This window comes from Equus przewalskii, chromosome 10 (genome assembly GCF_037783145.1).
Source record: "Equus przewalskii isolate Varuska chromosome 10, EquPr2, whole genome shotgun sequence".
Classification (NCBI taxonomy): domain Eukaryota; kingdom Metazoa; phylum Chordata; class Mammalia; order Perissodactyla; family Equidae; genus Equus; species Equus przewalskii.
In genome coordinates this window covers 55,020,691-55,038,279 of record NC_091840.1, presented here as the reverse complement: position 1 = coordinate 55,038,279, position 17,589 = coordinate 55,020,691, and the positions used below count along the sequence as shown (strand labels likewise).

The following is a 17,589-nucleotide window of genomic DNA, read 5'->3' as shown; positions in this document are numbered from 1 at the left end:
GAAACTAGCTTAGTCATATTTTATAATTAATAATATAAATATAATAATATAAAGATACATATAGTTCAAATATCTATTAATATATATTATACATTATATATTATATATTATAATATATTATATATTAATATTAATATATATTTATATAATAATATAAATATAATAATACAAAGATACATATAGTTTCAAAGCAAAGGGATGGAGAAAGACACCATGCTAACACTAATCAAAACAAAGTGGGGGTAGTTATATTAATCTCACATAGAGCAGACTTCAGAGCAAGGAAAATACTAGGGATAAAGAGGGGCAACACATAATGATAAAGGGGTCATTCTACTAGAAGGCATAACAATCCTTGATGTGTATGCACCAAACAACAGAGCCTCAAACTACATAAGGCAAAAGTGATAGAACTGCAAGGAGAAATACACTAGTCCATTATAATAGTTGGAGATGTTAACACCTCTCTATGAGAAATGGGTAGATCCAGCAGGCATAAAATCAGTATGGACATAGTTGAACTCATCAGCGTAATCAATCAACTAGATATAATTGATATCTATAGGCTACTTCATCCAATAACAGGAATACACATTCTTTTCAAGCTCACATGGAACATCCACCAACACAGACCACATTCTGGGCCATAAAACACACCTTGACAAATTTAAAATAAACAAAATCATATAATTTCTGCTCTCTGACCACAAATAGAATTAAACTAGAAATCAATAACAGAAAGATAGCTGGAAAATCCCAAAATACTTGGGGATTAAACAACACACTTCTAAACCCAATTTAAAAATGGGCAAAAAAACCTGAACAGATGTATCATCAAAGAATATACAGGCATACCTCATTTTATTGCTTTGCTTTATTGTGCTTTGTAGATATTTCTTTTTTCAAGACCTCACCAGCAAAAAGATTACAACTCCCTGAAGGCCCAGATGATAGTTAGCATTTTTTAGCAATAAAGCATTTTTTTAATTAAGGTATGTACATTGTTTCTTTAGACATAATGGTATTGCACAATAATAGACTACAGTGTAGTGTAAACACAACACTTATATGCACTGGGAAATGAAAAAATTTTTGTGATTTGCTTTATTGTGATACTTGCTTTATTGCAGTGGTCTGGAAAAGGAACCCACAATATCTCAGAGGTATGCCTGTACACACATCCAGGTAAGTATATGAAAAGATGTTGAACATCACATGATTAGGGAAGTGAAAATTAAAATAACAATGAGATACCAATTACACATCTATTAGAATGGCTAAAATTCAAAACGCTGACAACACCAAATGCTGACAAGGATGTGGAACAAAGGAACTTTTCATTCATTGCTGGTGGACTACAAAATCATAGACCCACTTTGGAAGGTAGTTTGACAGTTTCTTATAAAACTAAACCTACTCTTACCATAAGATCCAGCAATTGTGCTTCTTGGTATTTACCCAAATGAAATGAAAATATACAAACACCTGCACACACAAGTTTACAGCAGCTTTATCCATAATTGCTCAAACTTGGAAGCAACCAAGATGTCCTTCAGTAGTGAGTGGATAAATAAACTGTGGTACATCCAGACAATGGAATATTGCTCAGCACAAAAAAGAAATGAGCTATCAAGCCATAAAAAGACACGAGGAACATTAAATGCATAGCACTAAATGAAAGAAGCCAATCTGAAAAGGCTACAAACTGTATGAGCCCAACTATATGACATTCTGAAAAATCCAAAACAATGGAGATGGTAAAAATATGATCAGTGATTGCCAGGGGTATGGGGAAGGGGGAGATGATTAGACACAGCGGATTGTTAGGGCACTGGAACCATTCTGTGTGGTTCTACAGTGGTAGACACATGTCATTATACATTTGCCAAAACCCCTATAGACTTCAAGTGATAACGATGTCCCAGTGTAGGCTGCTGACTGTAACAAATGTATCAGTGTGCTGGGGAGTTGATAGTCGGGGAAGGTGTGCACGGGTGGGGGCAGGGAGCTTACAGGAACTCAAGCTTTTCTCTACATCATTGGTTCAATTTTCTGCGGTATCAATTCTGCCCTTTACTAACAGCAATTCTACACCTGTATTTATTTCTTTTATTTTAAAAAAATAATTGCAAATCTCCTTCAGTTCCCTTTCCATTTTACCAAACAACTTTATTTCACCTTTATCTATTGTTTTATTTAAGCACCAAGATATGCTGTCTAAAATTTATTTTTACCATCAGTATATCTTTTTCAAAAGTGTTCTAATTTTTGAGTATTTTATCATTGTTTTCTAATGTAGGAAAATTATCTATACACTGCCTGGCACGTTTGAGATCTCAGCAGTATATCAGGAGTGTTCACACCAGTGGAAGATCAGCCACCCACTGGCTTCCTACTGGTTGTGGCCACGCTTGCCCTTAGATCTATACAGGAGATTCTTTGGCAGAAGGGATCCAAGCAACGTAATTGTTCCCCAACTATTCCACAGCCTTCCATATTAGAGGGTAGTAAGGGGTTCTGCCAGGATCTCATTGGCTGACTTACCATAACACCGGACTAATTTTCTCACAAGAGGAGCTGTGGGTCAAGACTCAGTGTTTTCTTTGGTCTGACATCTATGTTCATTTAAATCTCCTTGTGAGGAGGAGAAAACGGGCTAGACAAGTGCATTCGCTAGACAGTTGCCGTCTTTCCTGGATTCAAGCTTGATTTTCAAGGAACAAAAATGATACATCAAAGAAGAATAAGATGGAAAAGAAGAGACACGTTTAAAAAGCGAGAGGCCAAGGCTTAGTGGGAAAGACAGTGACATGGTGGAGTAAAGATAGGAATACAAGCGATAGGATGTGGGGAGATACATCTCAAGGGGGATACAAGGAGAAAAGGTGCAGGGGGAAAGGATCCCCTTCCAGGGAAAAACCCTAGGGTTTCAGCCCTAAACTTTGAACAAAAACCAAAACAAAATGACACTGATACTGCAGTCATCAAGCGGTTTACTTCTCTAGTCATTGTCTTCTCTGTTGTTACTCCACTGTTCATGGGTCTTTCTTCACTGTCTCTCCTCTTAGTGAAAAATTATCCAACCTCAGGAAGGAAAGAGAAACCAGGTGCCAGTTGTGAAGAGTGGTGCTTGTCTCTTTTCGAAATATGGAAGCAAAGCAGAGACTGGATGGGCTCCCCAAGCAACACAAGCAAGGAATGCTGCTCCTGCCCACACGCCTGAGGTCTCGGCAGGTGCTGCCTGACGGAACCCCCCCCGACTTGTTTTTCCTGGTGGGCTAGAGCTCTCTGGGTCCCAAAGATTGAGGCAGCTCTGCCTGGTCCTCTCTGTGCCTAAACAAAGAGGAATCAGATGGACACTTCACTCTCCTGCAACCCACAGGCTTTCATTTTGCTGGGTTGCCATAAGGTAGGAGATCCTAAAGATATGTCTTGCCTGCTGAGGAAATACAAAACTACGAAAATATACGGGGGAAACTCACAAAGGGGAGGGAGGAAGACCACGGTAGATACTTAGAATGGCTGGCAACCAATGAAGTAGAAATACAAGAACAGTCAGAAGAGAACTTTAACAAAAACGTCAGTGCATGTTCTCAAGAGGATCAGCTCAGCACACAAATAGAGTCATCTAGAGCACAATGTGTGGTTTTATTAACTTGATATGATCAGTGCAAAATTCATATAATGAAACAGAGGTCATGGACAGGACCAGATAAGCATGAAAGAGAGGGGTATCTTAATAAATATTATAATTGCTACAAAGTCATTAGAATAGAAAGTGTATAGTATTATTCCAGGAATAGACAAACAAATTACTAGAACGTGGAGCCCAGAAATAAATTTGAGGAATTAGATGAGAAACTTCAGGGAGAGGTGGCTTACTTAATAAATCATGCTGGCATACTTGGCTATCCATCTGGGGTGAAAAAAAATCTCTACCTCACACCATGTATAAAAGTAAGTTTCAGGTGTATTAAAATGCACTAAATAGATATACGAAATGCATTAGGAACATTAAAAGAAAATTAAAGAATAAATTTTTAACCTTGATGTGGAGCACACCTGATGGACCACCTGGGCCCTTCTCCCTCCCACGCAAAGGAAACACAGGCATATGATTAAGTTTTTAATAATGGCAGACATCAATACAAGCAAAGTCAAAGGACAAATGGCAGACTGGAAAAAGTATCTGTAGCACAACAAACAGAAGAAAGTTTAATATCCCTGATATACAGAGAATTTACACAAACTGATACTAAAAAACAATAGAAATATTGGTCCAATTGCCAATACCAATAGGCAATTTGCCAAACTGGGAATGTTCAATAAACACATGAAAATATACTCATCACTACTAATATTCAGAGAAATTAAAATGACAATAACAAAGAGAGAGCTTTTTTCCCTCACCAGACTCGCAAAAACTGAGAAGAGGAACAACATATTTTACAGGGAAAGATGAGGAGAAATGTGCAATTTTGCATATTGATGGTGGGAATGTGAACTGCAGGTTCCTTTTCAGAGAAGAACATTGTCAATGCCTATTAAAATTTAAAATGCATACGTAGTCTTTGACCTACAAATATCACCTTTAGGAATCTATCCTAAAGGGAAAAAAATTACCAGTGCGTAAGAATACACATACAAGGATGCTGACTGTATCATTTTTGATGGCAAAACAACACAAAACAGTGTAGTTCACATATCCATCACTAGAAAAATAGCTAAATAAATCATGGCATATATATCTCTACTATGGAGTATTACATACCTTATTAAAAAGATTAAGTTGGAGCTATAGCTACTAACCTGGAGAGATGTCCAGGGCGTATTGTTAATTGAGAAAAGCAAATGGTAGATTAATATAAGCAACATGACTGTTTTATAAACACACACACACAGACAAGTAACAAGAAAAATGCTATATATGACAGTGTGCTTGTATGATTACAAAGAAAGGCGTGGAAGGCTGTATAACAGCTTCTAACACTAGCTTCCTTGTCCTTATGACTTTTATGGCCACCTGGCACATGACAGAGTGCATTGTTCACAACAAGTCTTCATAAACGTTGTGGAGGGAAACTGGTCCCTTCTTTGCAAACAGAGGGATTGGTTGCTGGGCAGGAAGAGAGAGATTATTGGTGTTTTTCTTGATATATTTTCACTGGTCATGGTGAACAAGTAATACTTTTGTGATCTTGGAAGAGAAATTTGATACGCTTTTTGGTAAAACCAGCAAATGTAGGAAGCTCCCCAAGAACAAATGGAGCTATCAACTTTTATTCTGATGTATTCAGATGCTCACATTCAGCATCGCCTCTTAACACCACCCTCCTGTGTCTACCGAAGAAGTTTAAAAGTTTGTTTATAAGAAACAAAATTCGTAACTGAAGTACATAAATCCATGGTAAATGGGTAGAGAATAGCAGAGGAAAAGCGAAATGCAGGAGAGAAGAGTTATACTTCACAAAGAACACCAGCTGGATATTCGCCATTTTCACAGGAGTTTAAATGACACACTGGCTTTACTCACGAAGAATCTCGGATCCAAAGTATTGGAAGTACCTTACTTTGTCTGGTTCCATGGTACTGCAGGCTGAGAGATAATGAATTGTTTAAAGATTTTTCAATGTTTCTAATTCCAGAGAGAAATTCTATCTGACTCTGAATGTCACCTGAATGTAAGGTCAAAGCCACCTGCACAGGGTGATTGCAGAAGGATAAGCCAATGGCAAAGCTAACCAGACAAGAGAGAGCCACAAAGAACAGAGATGTCTGCACACAAAGTGGCTGCTCTCCTTTAAAACTGTGCAGGATTAAGACAACAGGTACCCCTAAACAACAACAAAGCACACAACCCAATTAAAAAATGGGCAAAGGATCTGAACAGACACTTTTCCAAAGAAGATATACAGATGGCTGCCAGACACATGAAAAGATGTTCAACATCACTAATCATTAGGGAAATGCAAATCAAAACCACAATGAAACATCTCCTCACCCTTGTCAAGACAAGAAATAAGTGTTGGAGAGGGTGTGGAGAAAGGGGAACCCTCATACACTGCTGGTGGGAGTGTAAATTGGTGCAGCCACTATGGAAAACAGTATGGAGATTCCTCAAAAAATTAAGAATAGAACTACCATATGATCCAGCAATTCCACTTCTGGATATTTACCCAAAGAACACAAAAACACTAATTTGAAAAGATATTTGAACCCCTATGTTCACTGCAGCATTGTTCACAATAGCCAAGACTTGGAAACAACCTAAATGCCCATCAATGGATGAATGGATAAAGAAGATGTGGTATATGTACACAATAGAAGACTACTCAGCCATAAAAAAGATGAAGTCTTGCCATTTGTGACAATACGGATGGATCTTGAGGGTATGATGCTAAGTGAAATAAGTCAGATGGAGAAAGTTAGATAACGTATGATTTCACTTATAAGTGTAAGATCAAAACAACAACAACAACAAACAAATACTTAGATACAGAGATTAGATTGGTAGTTATTAGAGGGAAAGTGGGGAGGGAGGAGGGCAAAGACTATAGGGCACATATGTATGGTGATGGATGGTTATTAGTCTTTGGATGGTGAACATAATGTGATCTACACAGAAACTGAAATATAATGATGTACACCTGAAATTTATATAATGTTATAAGCCAATGTTACCTCAATAAAATTTTTTTAAAAAGACAACAGGTACCCAGAATAGTTTCAGAAACATGATTATTTTTGTTCCTTGGATCGAAACCAAAACTGACATATCTGCCTGTATACAGATGTACACATACACAGAGTATCGTGAGTGGCGTATCACTAATTGAGCCCTGTAAAACATCTGTGGGAAAAGTAGATGGTAAATATTTGAGACAGAACAGTACAGGGTATCTGTCATTCCCAAGCGCAGAGGCACATTCTTAGAACGAGGCGCTCCTCTCTTAAAAAGTGGGCAGTTCTCTTTTCTGTGGCTATCTCATTGACCAGCATTTCAACGTCATAGATAAGTGTCTCCCAGAAAACAAAAGACTGATAAATGACTCAGGAAATATTACAAGGCAAACAAGAAGATAATTAAATATCAACAGGGAGTGAAAGCTCATCTCTTGTCTAAATTCTCAATTGTTTTGCGTGGCCTAGAATCTATTATTTGGGACTCAGATGACTTCTAAAAGCTTCATGCAGAAACCAAGGTCATTTCCCTTTGCCCACCATGGAGGACACCAAGAATGACCCACCGCTGCCCCTTGTCGAGGTCACGGTCAAAGCCCCAACTCTCGGGGCTCATCCTGGGCTCTTTGGAGATGCCAGGATGCAAGCCTGGGGCAGTTAGTTCAAACGGAGGATCACGATTAGGGTTTTAACAGAATCCTAGTGAGCAAAAAGAACTCCCTTACGGCCCCCCCATCAGTCCCAGTAGAGAGGAGCAAAGAGGAGGGTACCCTGCAAATCTCCACTCTGTTGGCAGCCTCCTCCATTTCTTCCCTGAGGGCATCAGCTTTGGCACCCGCAGGCTGTAAACTGCTGGACAAACCTGAAGACTTGGAAGTCTGCTGCCACCTGATGGAAAACAGGAGAAAAAGAAGAGAGGCGTGAGGCAGGTAGAGCCAGGGGATATGGTGGGAACACTGAGAAAAGAGCTGGTTACAAATATTACCCAGGAAACGACAGCCCCTCACTCAAAAGCAGAGGGAATGAACAGATACTGAGTACCAGACCAGGAGAAGGGGCTCGAATTTCCAGCCGGCAGTAGTCAGTGCTGGCGCTGAGGACTGGAAACTCCTTCAGGCACAGCAAGCATTCCCCAGTTTGCCACCATTTTCCCCACTGTCCTCTGAACACTAAGGCCAATGACATCACCATTGCTTTCTCTGAAGCTCAGTCTACGTCATTCCTTTAAATTCCCTGCCTATCCTGTGGGCACTTGAGTTTGGAGACATTCACCGACTTGGCTGCCGCCAATCACGTATGCTAGGTGAGAGGACATGTGGGTAAGAGTGAAAACAAACTGAAAATCAAAATCTCCACTGGTAACCACAAAACAGTGTCCCATCAACACTGAGAAGCCTCATTTATATTTTCTTAAACATTTCTCTTTGGGCAGAGAATACCGGCCTTCCAAGGAAGCCGCTTGGGAACTTTTATGGGGAATTTGTACAAATGCTTCTTGTTGATATGTCATACTCAGGGAATTACCAAGAGCAAGCCCTGAAAGAAGGTTCCAATTACAATAGATGGTGGTAGCTATGGTTCCTCTTCCTACTGAGTCTGTAAACTCAATAGCTTACAGGGCCCAGCAAGTAAGAAAAATAAGTCAAATGGGTCATTATCTTAAAAACTAGTCCACTCAATTTTTTTACTTCCTATTTGTCATAGGGATATGAGATATAAAACTATTTCTCAGCTCTAAGGAAAAGCAACAGTGTAATCAGGATGAGAACGGTCTTGGGAAGTCAGGAAAGACAGCGAGAGGATGGGGACCTGGGTGGGGGGTGCTGCCCTGTCTAGAGGCAGCGGCTGCTCTTCAGCTGGGGCCAATGGGACCGAAGCAGGAGCGTGGGTCATGGGATGCCAGACGTTTCAATTGGCAAGCGGAAACTGTCATGTGAACTCTTCTGATGAAATGTGGCAACAGACTAAATAGTCTCTTAAATAGCATGCGGGCCAATAGCATAGAGACCAAACCAGACTGCTCTGAGGGCTCAATCTGGCTTTTTGACCATGCAAAGTAGAGGCAAAAAGTGCAATGTCACCTTCACTTTGAGAGGCAAGAAACTAATGACTAGGTGTCTTCTCTACACAATTTTTCTCTTCTCTTTTGTTATATGCAGGCAACCCAGAAGAGTGTGAGGCTCTATAAGAAAGGGCAACTAAAATTCTCTTTGCTATTAGCAAAAAGTAGCCAAATACAGGATTCCCTGTCACTTAAAAAGTGCACCCAGGGGAAAACTACTTTAAAAGCGGGCTTGAAGTTCCACAGATGGGGACACATCCTGGGGAAGATTCCTGATGCCAAGATAAGAAATCAGGGCAAATTAGAAGAAAATATTCTACGCAAAAATGTTTAAAAATCTAAACTAACAGCTAAAGATTAGTAAGAATTCCTGGGCAATTCTTCCTTATAGCCCTTCAGAAATGATATATTTAATTAATACCTCCCAGGTTTAACCATTTTAAACAAAGTATTAAAGTGTTGTGGGGGTTTTTTGTCAAATAAAATATGAGATGCCACGTCTGTAATTTAGATCTCAGATAATGACTATACCTCCATGCTGGATTATGGGATCAAGCTACACCCACCATCTGGCTCTTGCTACCCAAAGAAAAAACAAGTAACCAACATGTAAGTGCAAAAATAAAGAAATAAAGGGACTGTAAACACTAAGCTGATTTTTACAGCTTTGAAGATCTAGATTAGATTCTTTTTAAAAAACCCAATTTAGACTTAACATATATATAAAAATGGAGACTTATTTCCCCAAGTTACCTCTTTATTCTCTTCCTAATCCTTTCTATTTTTTCCCCCAATTCTGTCCCTTAGTCAATATCCTAGTAGTTTAAAAACATACACCTTTCCCTCCCTTTATAGGGAATTTTATTTGCAATATATAAGTAATCTATTTTGATATTATAAAATAGTGATGAGATACAGAATAAGATTGTGGATATCAAATAACAAAATAGCAAGGAAAACGTGGAAAAATTTGTATTGATAATATTCTGTTGAAAAAAGAGACACTAATCATGAATTTTGAGGTGGGGGGGGGGTCTCCTCAGCTAGCTGTTTTACAAGTAAACTCAAGAACTGCGTGGGGCCGGCTCCGTGGCCGAGTGGTTAAGTTCGCACGCTCCACTGCAGCGGCCCAGGGTTCGGATCCTAGGCGCGGACATGGCACCGCTCGTCAGGCCACGTTGAGGCGGTGTCCCACATCCCACAACTAGAAAGGACCTGCAACTAAGATATATAACTATGTACCCGGGGCGGGGGTGGGGTTGGGAAATAAAGCAGGAAAAAAAAAAAAAAAGATTGTCAGTTGTTAGCCCAGGTTCCAATCCTTAAAAAAAAAAAAAAAAAAGGAAGATTGGCAACAGTTGTTAGCCTAGGTGCCAATCTTTAAAAAAAAAAACAACGAACTTCCCTGCTCTATTAGACGAAGAAACAGGGACTCTTGTCCAAGAAAAGTTTGAGCTTTGAAAGTGAAGAGCAGAAAGTACACTTCTTCCCACTAAAGTGGCTGACATGTCACCATCATTCTCTGGAAAAGATGCTACCATTCTGTGACCTGGGGGAGATGAACACAGAATACTAAGTTTAATGAAGGCTGGAGGAGAGCAAAGGGCCAGAAATAAGGGAATGCAATTTCAGGGACCAGGAGAAGGGTCGAGAAGGCAAATGCAAGATCAGCTCAGGGCAAAAGGAAGTCCAGAAGAATTTTTGGAAGGCAAACAGGCAAGTTCCTTTAGTGAGACATTTGTGATTTCATCTGTTCAGTTTTCTCCTTCCCTCTGCCATTGGCATCCTCTGCTGTTTGGGGTCCTGCTCCACTCCCACTCTAAAGTGCGGGCCAAAAGGAGCTGCCAGTTTTGCATGGCCCTGGCAGTGAGTGGTCAAGGTAAGGGTCCACAATGTAAGCCAAGCCCGTGCCTGCCCTTCATTACCTTGGCCAACGGACAGGCCAAGGAAGTGGGCACATAAGCAAAGTCCAGGCAAATGGAGCTCCTCCTTTGTACTTTCAGAATTGGAACAAAAGGAAGAGGGCTCATACCAGGGAGACACGAGCCCAAAGGATATCCAGTAACTGTGAGGACAGTGGATTGAAGAAAAAGATGCCTGTAGGCAGGAGATGAGGAACAGCTCCTGATGGCACTGACTCTGCTGCCAGTCCCAGAGGTCCTCAGAACTGCCACAGCTCCAGAGTTCCACTTCTAGTTATCCACTTCTTCCTTAACTCCGTGAGCTGCCCAGCATCCTTCCCCAAAACTCTCCTGTTTTACTTATATTCATTCACTTGCTTGCAAACAAGGTAGGTGTCTTGGTCTGCTCAGGCTGCCATAACAAATACCATAGCCTGGGGTGTTTCAACAACAGAAATTTACTTTCTCATAGTTCTGGAGGCTAGAAAGTCTAAGATCAAGGCTCCAGTAGGGTTTGAGCTCTGGTGAGTTCTCTCCTCCTGGCTTTCAGATGGCCACCATCTCGCTCTGTCCTCACAGGGCCTTTCCTCAGAGTGTATGCAGCGGGAAAGAGACTCCTCTCTCTTTCTCTTCCTATAAGACCACCAAGCCTATTAAATTAGGGTCCTACCCTTATGACCTGATTTAACCTTAATTACTTCCTAAAGGCCCTAGCTCCAAATCTAGTCACATTGGGGGAGAGTAGGGGCTTCAACAATGAATCCAGTGGGGGAGGGGCGAGGGCACAATTCAGTCCATAGCAGTAGGACCCAGAGGCAGCTATTATTCAGCAGAAACATAACGTATCCTGGACCCAGAAGGGTTGACTTTAAGATACATGCCCAAAAACAAGTTAGGCAGACTTTGGGAAGGTATGGAGTTCCTTCTTTAACCGCTGCCAAAGCAAACCTGTGAAAGAAAAGATGTTTGTGTATCATTCACATCCAATTCAATTCAACTCATAATCTTTAGTTCAGTGTAAAGTTTCCTTGAGTTTACCTCCATTCTTCTCATCTGTAATCTTTTATTCATCTTCTAAGCTTTAGTCTTCTCTGAGGTTATTAAGGTTTATATAATTGGCTTTTGAAGCAGACAAGCCAGATTTACTTGAATAGTGACCAATGTACACACTGGAGTTAGACCTAATGAAATGCTGGATAGATTTGTTGGATTTGACAGTATCTGCCAGAGTTGTGGTAGAATTCAAAGATCCAGTCATGGAACTGTGGATCAAGATGTGCTGACAATATATAAAAACATCCTGCCTTTCTTAAAAGGCAGAGTATGTCTCCACCTGGAGTACACTGCTTACTCTGGATAGTGTAGTTCATGAAAGACAAAAGAGGACTAAAGAAAGCTTTGGTGATCAGACGGAAGACAGAACCTCACATGTAGAAACTGACTAAATGGAGAAGTAGTGTGAGGTGGAGGTGGGGGGCAGTGAGAACCCAGCTCTTCTAGAAGAGTAGCTGGTGATCCTTGCTATTCGCTAGCACAGCATTTGGTCTTACTCTCATGGCTGTATCTTGGGATGCAGTCCTCGTGTTGACCAAGAGTGAAGGGTTAGGGGAAAAGGCAGAGCATTGGGGTGGGCTGGCTTCTTCTTGTGGCTTTCAGTAAGGTCCTACAAGACAGACAAACATAGACTAGAAATGGCTAGTCTGAGATTAAAGTGGGAAGAAAGAGGACAGCTTTGCTAAGAGAGCTCCTCTCATCCTGAAGCCTATATCCTAAACTGATGAGGATTCCTTAACTGAGGCTGTGGGTTAGATCCTCTCCCATGGTCACTAGAGCAGGGACCTGAAGGGAAGTCAACCGCACTTCTGAGGAGGTGTACTGCCAACAATCCCTCCAAAGCAACCCTCAACTCCCAAACTCACGACTAATAGAGTGGGCTGTGACAAACCACAGTATGACCCAGGAGAAGGGTCAGGTTTATACGAGGATCATCTAAAAGGATTTTTTTTTGTCTGAAATAACAAAGGTTGCAAAGTGTCTAAGATGAAGTTTATAAGCATAAAAATTTGGGTAGGGAAGTAGATATCTCCTTACCAAATCCAATATAGAAGAGAAGACCCCAATACACAAGCTGACAATATGAAAAAGTTTGTTAAAACATGGATGAGAGGTCCCTCATGACACTTTTCTAAGGTTTCAGAATCTACACACCACTTGGTTTCACCATTAAAAACATCACACAAGACTGGGTTGATCGTGGCTGTCACCCAGGAGTAACTCTCCCTCTCATAAGAAGACTAAACAAAAATATGTAAGTGCAGATGGTAATGATAAGCTTTGACGCTAGCATATGGCCCTCTGAACAGAAGCTCTGAGCTGAAAATTCAGGTTTTCCTTACAGAAGCAGAGAAAAGACCTCTGAGCTAAGCACTCAGGTCCTCAGAGAAGGAAATCACTCTGCAAACCGAGGAGCATGGTGTCCACTATCATCCTAAAAGTGGGACAGTTAGCATTTCTTCAATCATCTTACATGACTCCCCCAGCAAGGGACTTGAACACTGGCGTTGTGGGAGGCAATTTTCTGTGGTACAAGGACGCAGTACTAAGTAACACCAAATCAATACTCCACATGCAATCTGCGCTCTCCATCCCTCCAAGCACACTAAGGAGAGAGCCCCAGATCTGGGCCAGAAGAACAACTGTGCAGCATCTCCTCCCCTTCCTTCGTAACAAAAGGAGACAAGCTTCAGGACCCCAGCCTTCCGCAGGCAAGAAGGTCTAAAATTGATTAACATTGGCTTTGCTTTCATCCTGTTCACATCCATGTTTACCTGATATTTGTTGCAAAGGGCATTGTTTTTCAATTTATGTGAGTGCTCTAAAGTTTCTTTTTAAATAGATTCATTTTGCAAAAGAGAGCCAACCTTTTACAAGATTTGCAGGCACAGATGGCAAAAATCATTCAGGTGGACTGAAGTTTGGGGAACATGAAGTTAACTAAAGAAACTTGTGTTTCTCTGCTGATCTAACTGTTTTATTTCTGGTCTTGGGAAACGCCCTATACTTTTCCTTGGTCCAGACGCAGAATTCCAGTGTCCCAACTACGTACGGTAGCAGCTTCCTTTTACATGATCTCACGTGACACTCAAAACAGCCTCCTCAGGTCAACTCACAAATGTGGTTACTACCTGTGTCCAGGTGAGGAAATTACTACTCTGGGAGGCTAAGGGACTTGACCAAGGTCACAGGTCTAGGAAATGGGTGATGGAGCTCTTGGTACTTCGTCTCTGATTCCTGGGACAGGACGCTTTATCCTACATCTCTCAGCCCAAGGATATTCTGCTTTCTTTCCATTTCTTTTTCTCAAGAAATTAAAACAAGATGTAGAGATTATTAAAATCGACCTACAACAGACCTAAAGTAGAAGCGAAATGTTCCTTTCATATTAATATTCAGGAGACTGCATTCTTCGAACTTGCAGACTTACACAACACACACACACACTACCACTGTAGAAAATAAAAAGGCATATGTGCACAACCATGACATTTGACAGCCACAGCCACAGTCAAGGTCACCTCAGGGCCTCTGGCATACCCTGCTGTCACAGGAATTTTCTGTTGTCTTCCAGGAGATGGGTGCAGGAGAAGAGCGGCCCTGTGGGAACTTTACTTCTCTCATAATGGTCTCAGGTTTAGAGAATGACTACAGAAAGGAGATGTCTACACCACTGGCTTCAGGAGAAGGTGAACGGGTCCCCAGGATCTGAAACTCTCCCCTCATGATAGACACGACATATCATCCATCCTGCCTGCTTGGTCTCTGCTCTCCTACCTGCTTTGTCCCCTCCACCCCAGACACGCTAGTCTTCACTCTGTACCTTGGGTATGTCAACCTTATTCCCACCACAGGGGCTTTGTATGTGCTGTTCCTGCTGCCATGGACAGTTCTGCAGCAGCTCTTTGCCTGGTACCTCCTTTTCATCGTTTATGTCTCAGATCAAGTGTCATCGCAAAAACGCCTTCTCTGTGGTCCTCTACCTTGTGCTGTTGCCCCTTTCCTCATCGCTCCCTGCCACAATTGCCCTGTGCTATTTTCTTTACATGACAATGGCCACTTGAAACCATCTTGTGTGTCTGTTCACCCGCTTCGTGTCTACCTCCCAAACCAGACTGCAGCCTCCTCAAGAGCAAGACCCCATATCTCCAGCCCTCTACTCTCACCTCCAGCGCCTGGCACACAGCAGGCGTTAAAGACTAGATGAGTGAAAACACTTACACACACCCACGTACAAACCCTGCCCCCAAATATGATCACCAGTCCTTCAAAGAAGCAAAAAGGAGAGCAAAGAAACCCTACATACCTCGTTCGTGAAGAATCCATGTCCAGCACCAACTTTGCTAAATGTTTCCTCTGTTTTTGAATATTTGGGATTTCCACCTGTGGTTACAGGAGATAAAAGGCACAAACGGAAGCTCAAGATAAAGTCTTAAACAACTATTGACAGCCACCCAACAAGTTTGCTAGAGGTCTCCCAACCCTTTTCAGATGAAATTCTTGATTCCTTTTCCTGAGCTCAAGTCTGCTCTTTCTTTGCTGGCCGTCTGCCAGGGCCTCCATCAACCCAGACTGTCTCAGAGGCTCTCGCATCTCCCTGCTCACTCAGGCCTATTCTCATTGCTGCTCTTACCTCAACCAGCAAAAACAGGCTCAATCACTTCTCTCTACCGCGTAAGGGCCAAAGGCGGGGAGGAACGCAGTCAGATCTGACACACAGACCCAACTCAAAACAGACAGCAGAAGGATGAAAAGACCACCAGTCTCAGGAGACCTGAGGCTGTGGGGAATGTAATTAGGATCTATTTCTGTAGAAGTAAAGTAAGACTTTTTCCAAAGTAAATAATGAATAACCATCACCATGGCTTCTCTCAGCTGTGAGTTCTTCCATAGTGGTTGTATGTGGACACTCTTTTTATATTTTTATTTCTAAAAATGACTTAACTGAACATTCCAGTGCAGGATTTTGGTCCCAGGCCCAGCAAAAGTGGGGCAGGATGTGAGAATTTAAAAGGGAAATTGGCTGTAAACTGAATCAAAATCATCTCGGGCCGTGGCTTTTATATAAAGCAAAAATGTGAAGAAGATCCAGTGTTCCATGAAGTGCTTTCCATTCACTCTCAGGAGCAGCGTGAGTAATGTCCTGAGTGTAACCACTTCCAGTGGGAAGGAGAAGGTAACAGACTCCGGGCACCTGGCGCCATCACAGAGCCTAGAGGCAAAGCTGCAGAGTCACGCGGGCATCTTATTCGTACAAGCGACTCTCAGCACCCAGCTCAGCCCTGACCCTCGGGTTTGCTTTCAGCTTTGGCGGGGACCCCAGACCACCCTTAGGAAAAGCAGAGGGCCTCTCATGAATGTTCTAGGCTGAGGGATGACCTGTAAGAGGATGGATCTGAGAAGTCTAGAGCTGGTCTACATCAAAACACCATATCTAGGATTTTCTCCTTGAATACTTTTAGGCACTTAGGTAATTATTTATGCATACATCTGTCCCAGAAATAGCACCAGGGGATGTGGAGGTGCTGGGGGCGGTCCAGAAAGGAAACCAAGCATGGCCTCGGGAAATGCTGTCTGATGGTAGCCTGGAGCCACCTGTGGCTATGTCATTTTAAATTCAAATGAACAAAAATTAAACAAAATTAAAAATTTAGTTCCTTAGACACAGTAACCACATTTCAAGAGCTCAATAGCCACAGGTGGCTAGTGGCTGCCAAACTGTGCAGAGGTCAAACGTTTCCATCATTGCGGGCAGTTCTAAGGGACGGTGCTGATTAGGCTTTTGTCTTTGCTTTTTCCCCCACACCTGCTGTCTTTAGCAGCACCAGTTAGGTTTTGTATGGCAACTGAAGGCAACTAGGAGGAGGTTCAGGGAAAATAAAGTCCCCCAACCATTTCTCTTCCTATTGATAATAGTTCACTTGGTTGAAGCTAGCAAAATCGTCACACAGGCATCAAGATTCCTTTTTAATGAAACAGTTTTATTTAGCGTCCTTTATAGTCCAAAGAGAATCGACTTATATAAACTGCAAGAGGCCTTACAGAGTCTCTTGGACATGGGTCCCCAGTCCCTCGTGAGGAGGGGCAGCTGTTCATTTCATTGAAGATGAGACGAGTGGAGGGGCAGGGGTGGCAAGAGCTGTGGAGACTGGTGGGGAAGGAGTAATGCTGCCAGCTTTGCATGTTTACCCGCTGGAATGTCAACAGAGAAGAGCGTGGTGGGAGAAGCGGGTGGCAAACAGCTGAAAGGGCTGCCATATTGGGGAATCTTGACTATGTGGTTGGGTGGTAATAATCCCCGATGAAAAACAGTGTCAGGGAGTGGGTGAGGGACAGAAACAACAACGAGGCTGGAAGCAGATGGACTAAAGGGCCCACTGTGCTGTCCTTCCCTGCTCACTTAGGCCTAGCCTCATGCCTGCTTCCTACCTCAGCCAGCAGAAACAGGGGCTCGATCACATCTCTCTCCACCTGCAATTCAAAATGAATCAGCTCCTGAGCCAGCTTGTCCTCTGTTTCTCCGCAGAGTTTCAGCATCTTCCTGCAACCGAAGGGGAAGAAAACATACTGAATACCCTAGAAAGCAAGATGTCACCGCATCATACTGTCATCACCTCCGGCTGGGTAAACTTTCATGAGACAGTGTTAATAAATTGGTTGATTTCCATGGCGTCCCATTGACCAACGTGCTCCACCCGCTTGCATTTCTGAAGTCATCAGTTTGTTAAATGATGCTGAGTACCTACTGTGTGCTTGCGGTAAAAAGGGACACGTAGGGAAACATGAGAGAGAGAGGGAGAGGACAGACTCAAGCATGCTAAATCCATAGACCTAAAAAGAGCCAGTGTTTCTATCTCCCCTGAGAGCACCGGAGAACCCAGCTAAAATCGA

At 42.2% G+C, this 17,589-nt stretch overlaps 1 protein-coding gene across 12 annotated transcripts in view; it reads right to left on the bottom strand.

Annotated features, from left to right (window-relative positions):
* ARHGAP44 (Rho GTPase activating protein 44) overlaps positions 1-17,589 on the bottom strand; it is a 184,596-nt gene that overhangs the window by 47,514 nt on the left and 119,493 nt on the right. For all 12 annotated transcript variants that reach the window (XR_011523207.1, XR_011523208.1, XR_011523206.1 and 9 more), the window contains 3 exons: positions 17,128-17,239; positions 15,005-15,081; positions 7,452-7,569 (listed from right to left, as the gene is read on the bottom strand). Coding sequence is in view for 9 of the 12 variants with exons in the window: in XM_070561127.1 (XP_070417228.1) it covers positions 7,452-7,569; positions 15,005-15,081; positions 17,128-17,239 (307 nt within the window). In the remaining 3 variants the exon portion in view is untranslated. The remainder of the gene's footprint in view (positions 1-7,451; positions 7,570-15,004; positions 15,082-17,127; positions 17,240-17,589) is intronic.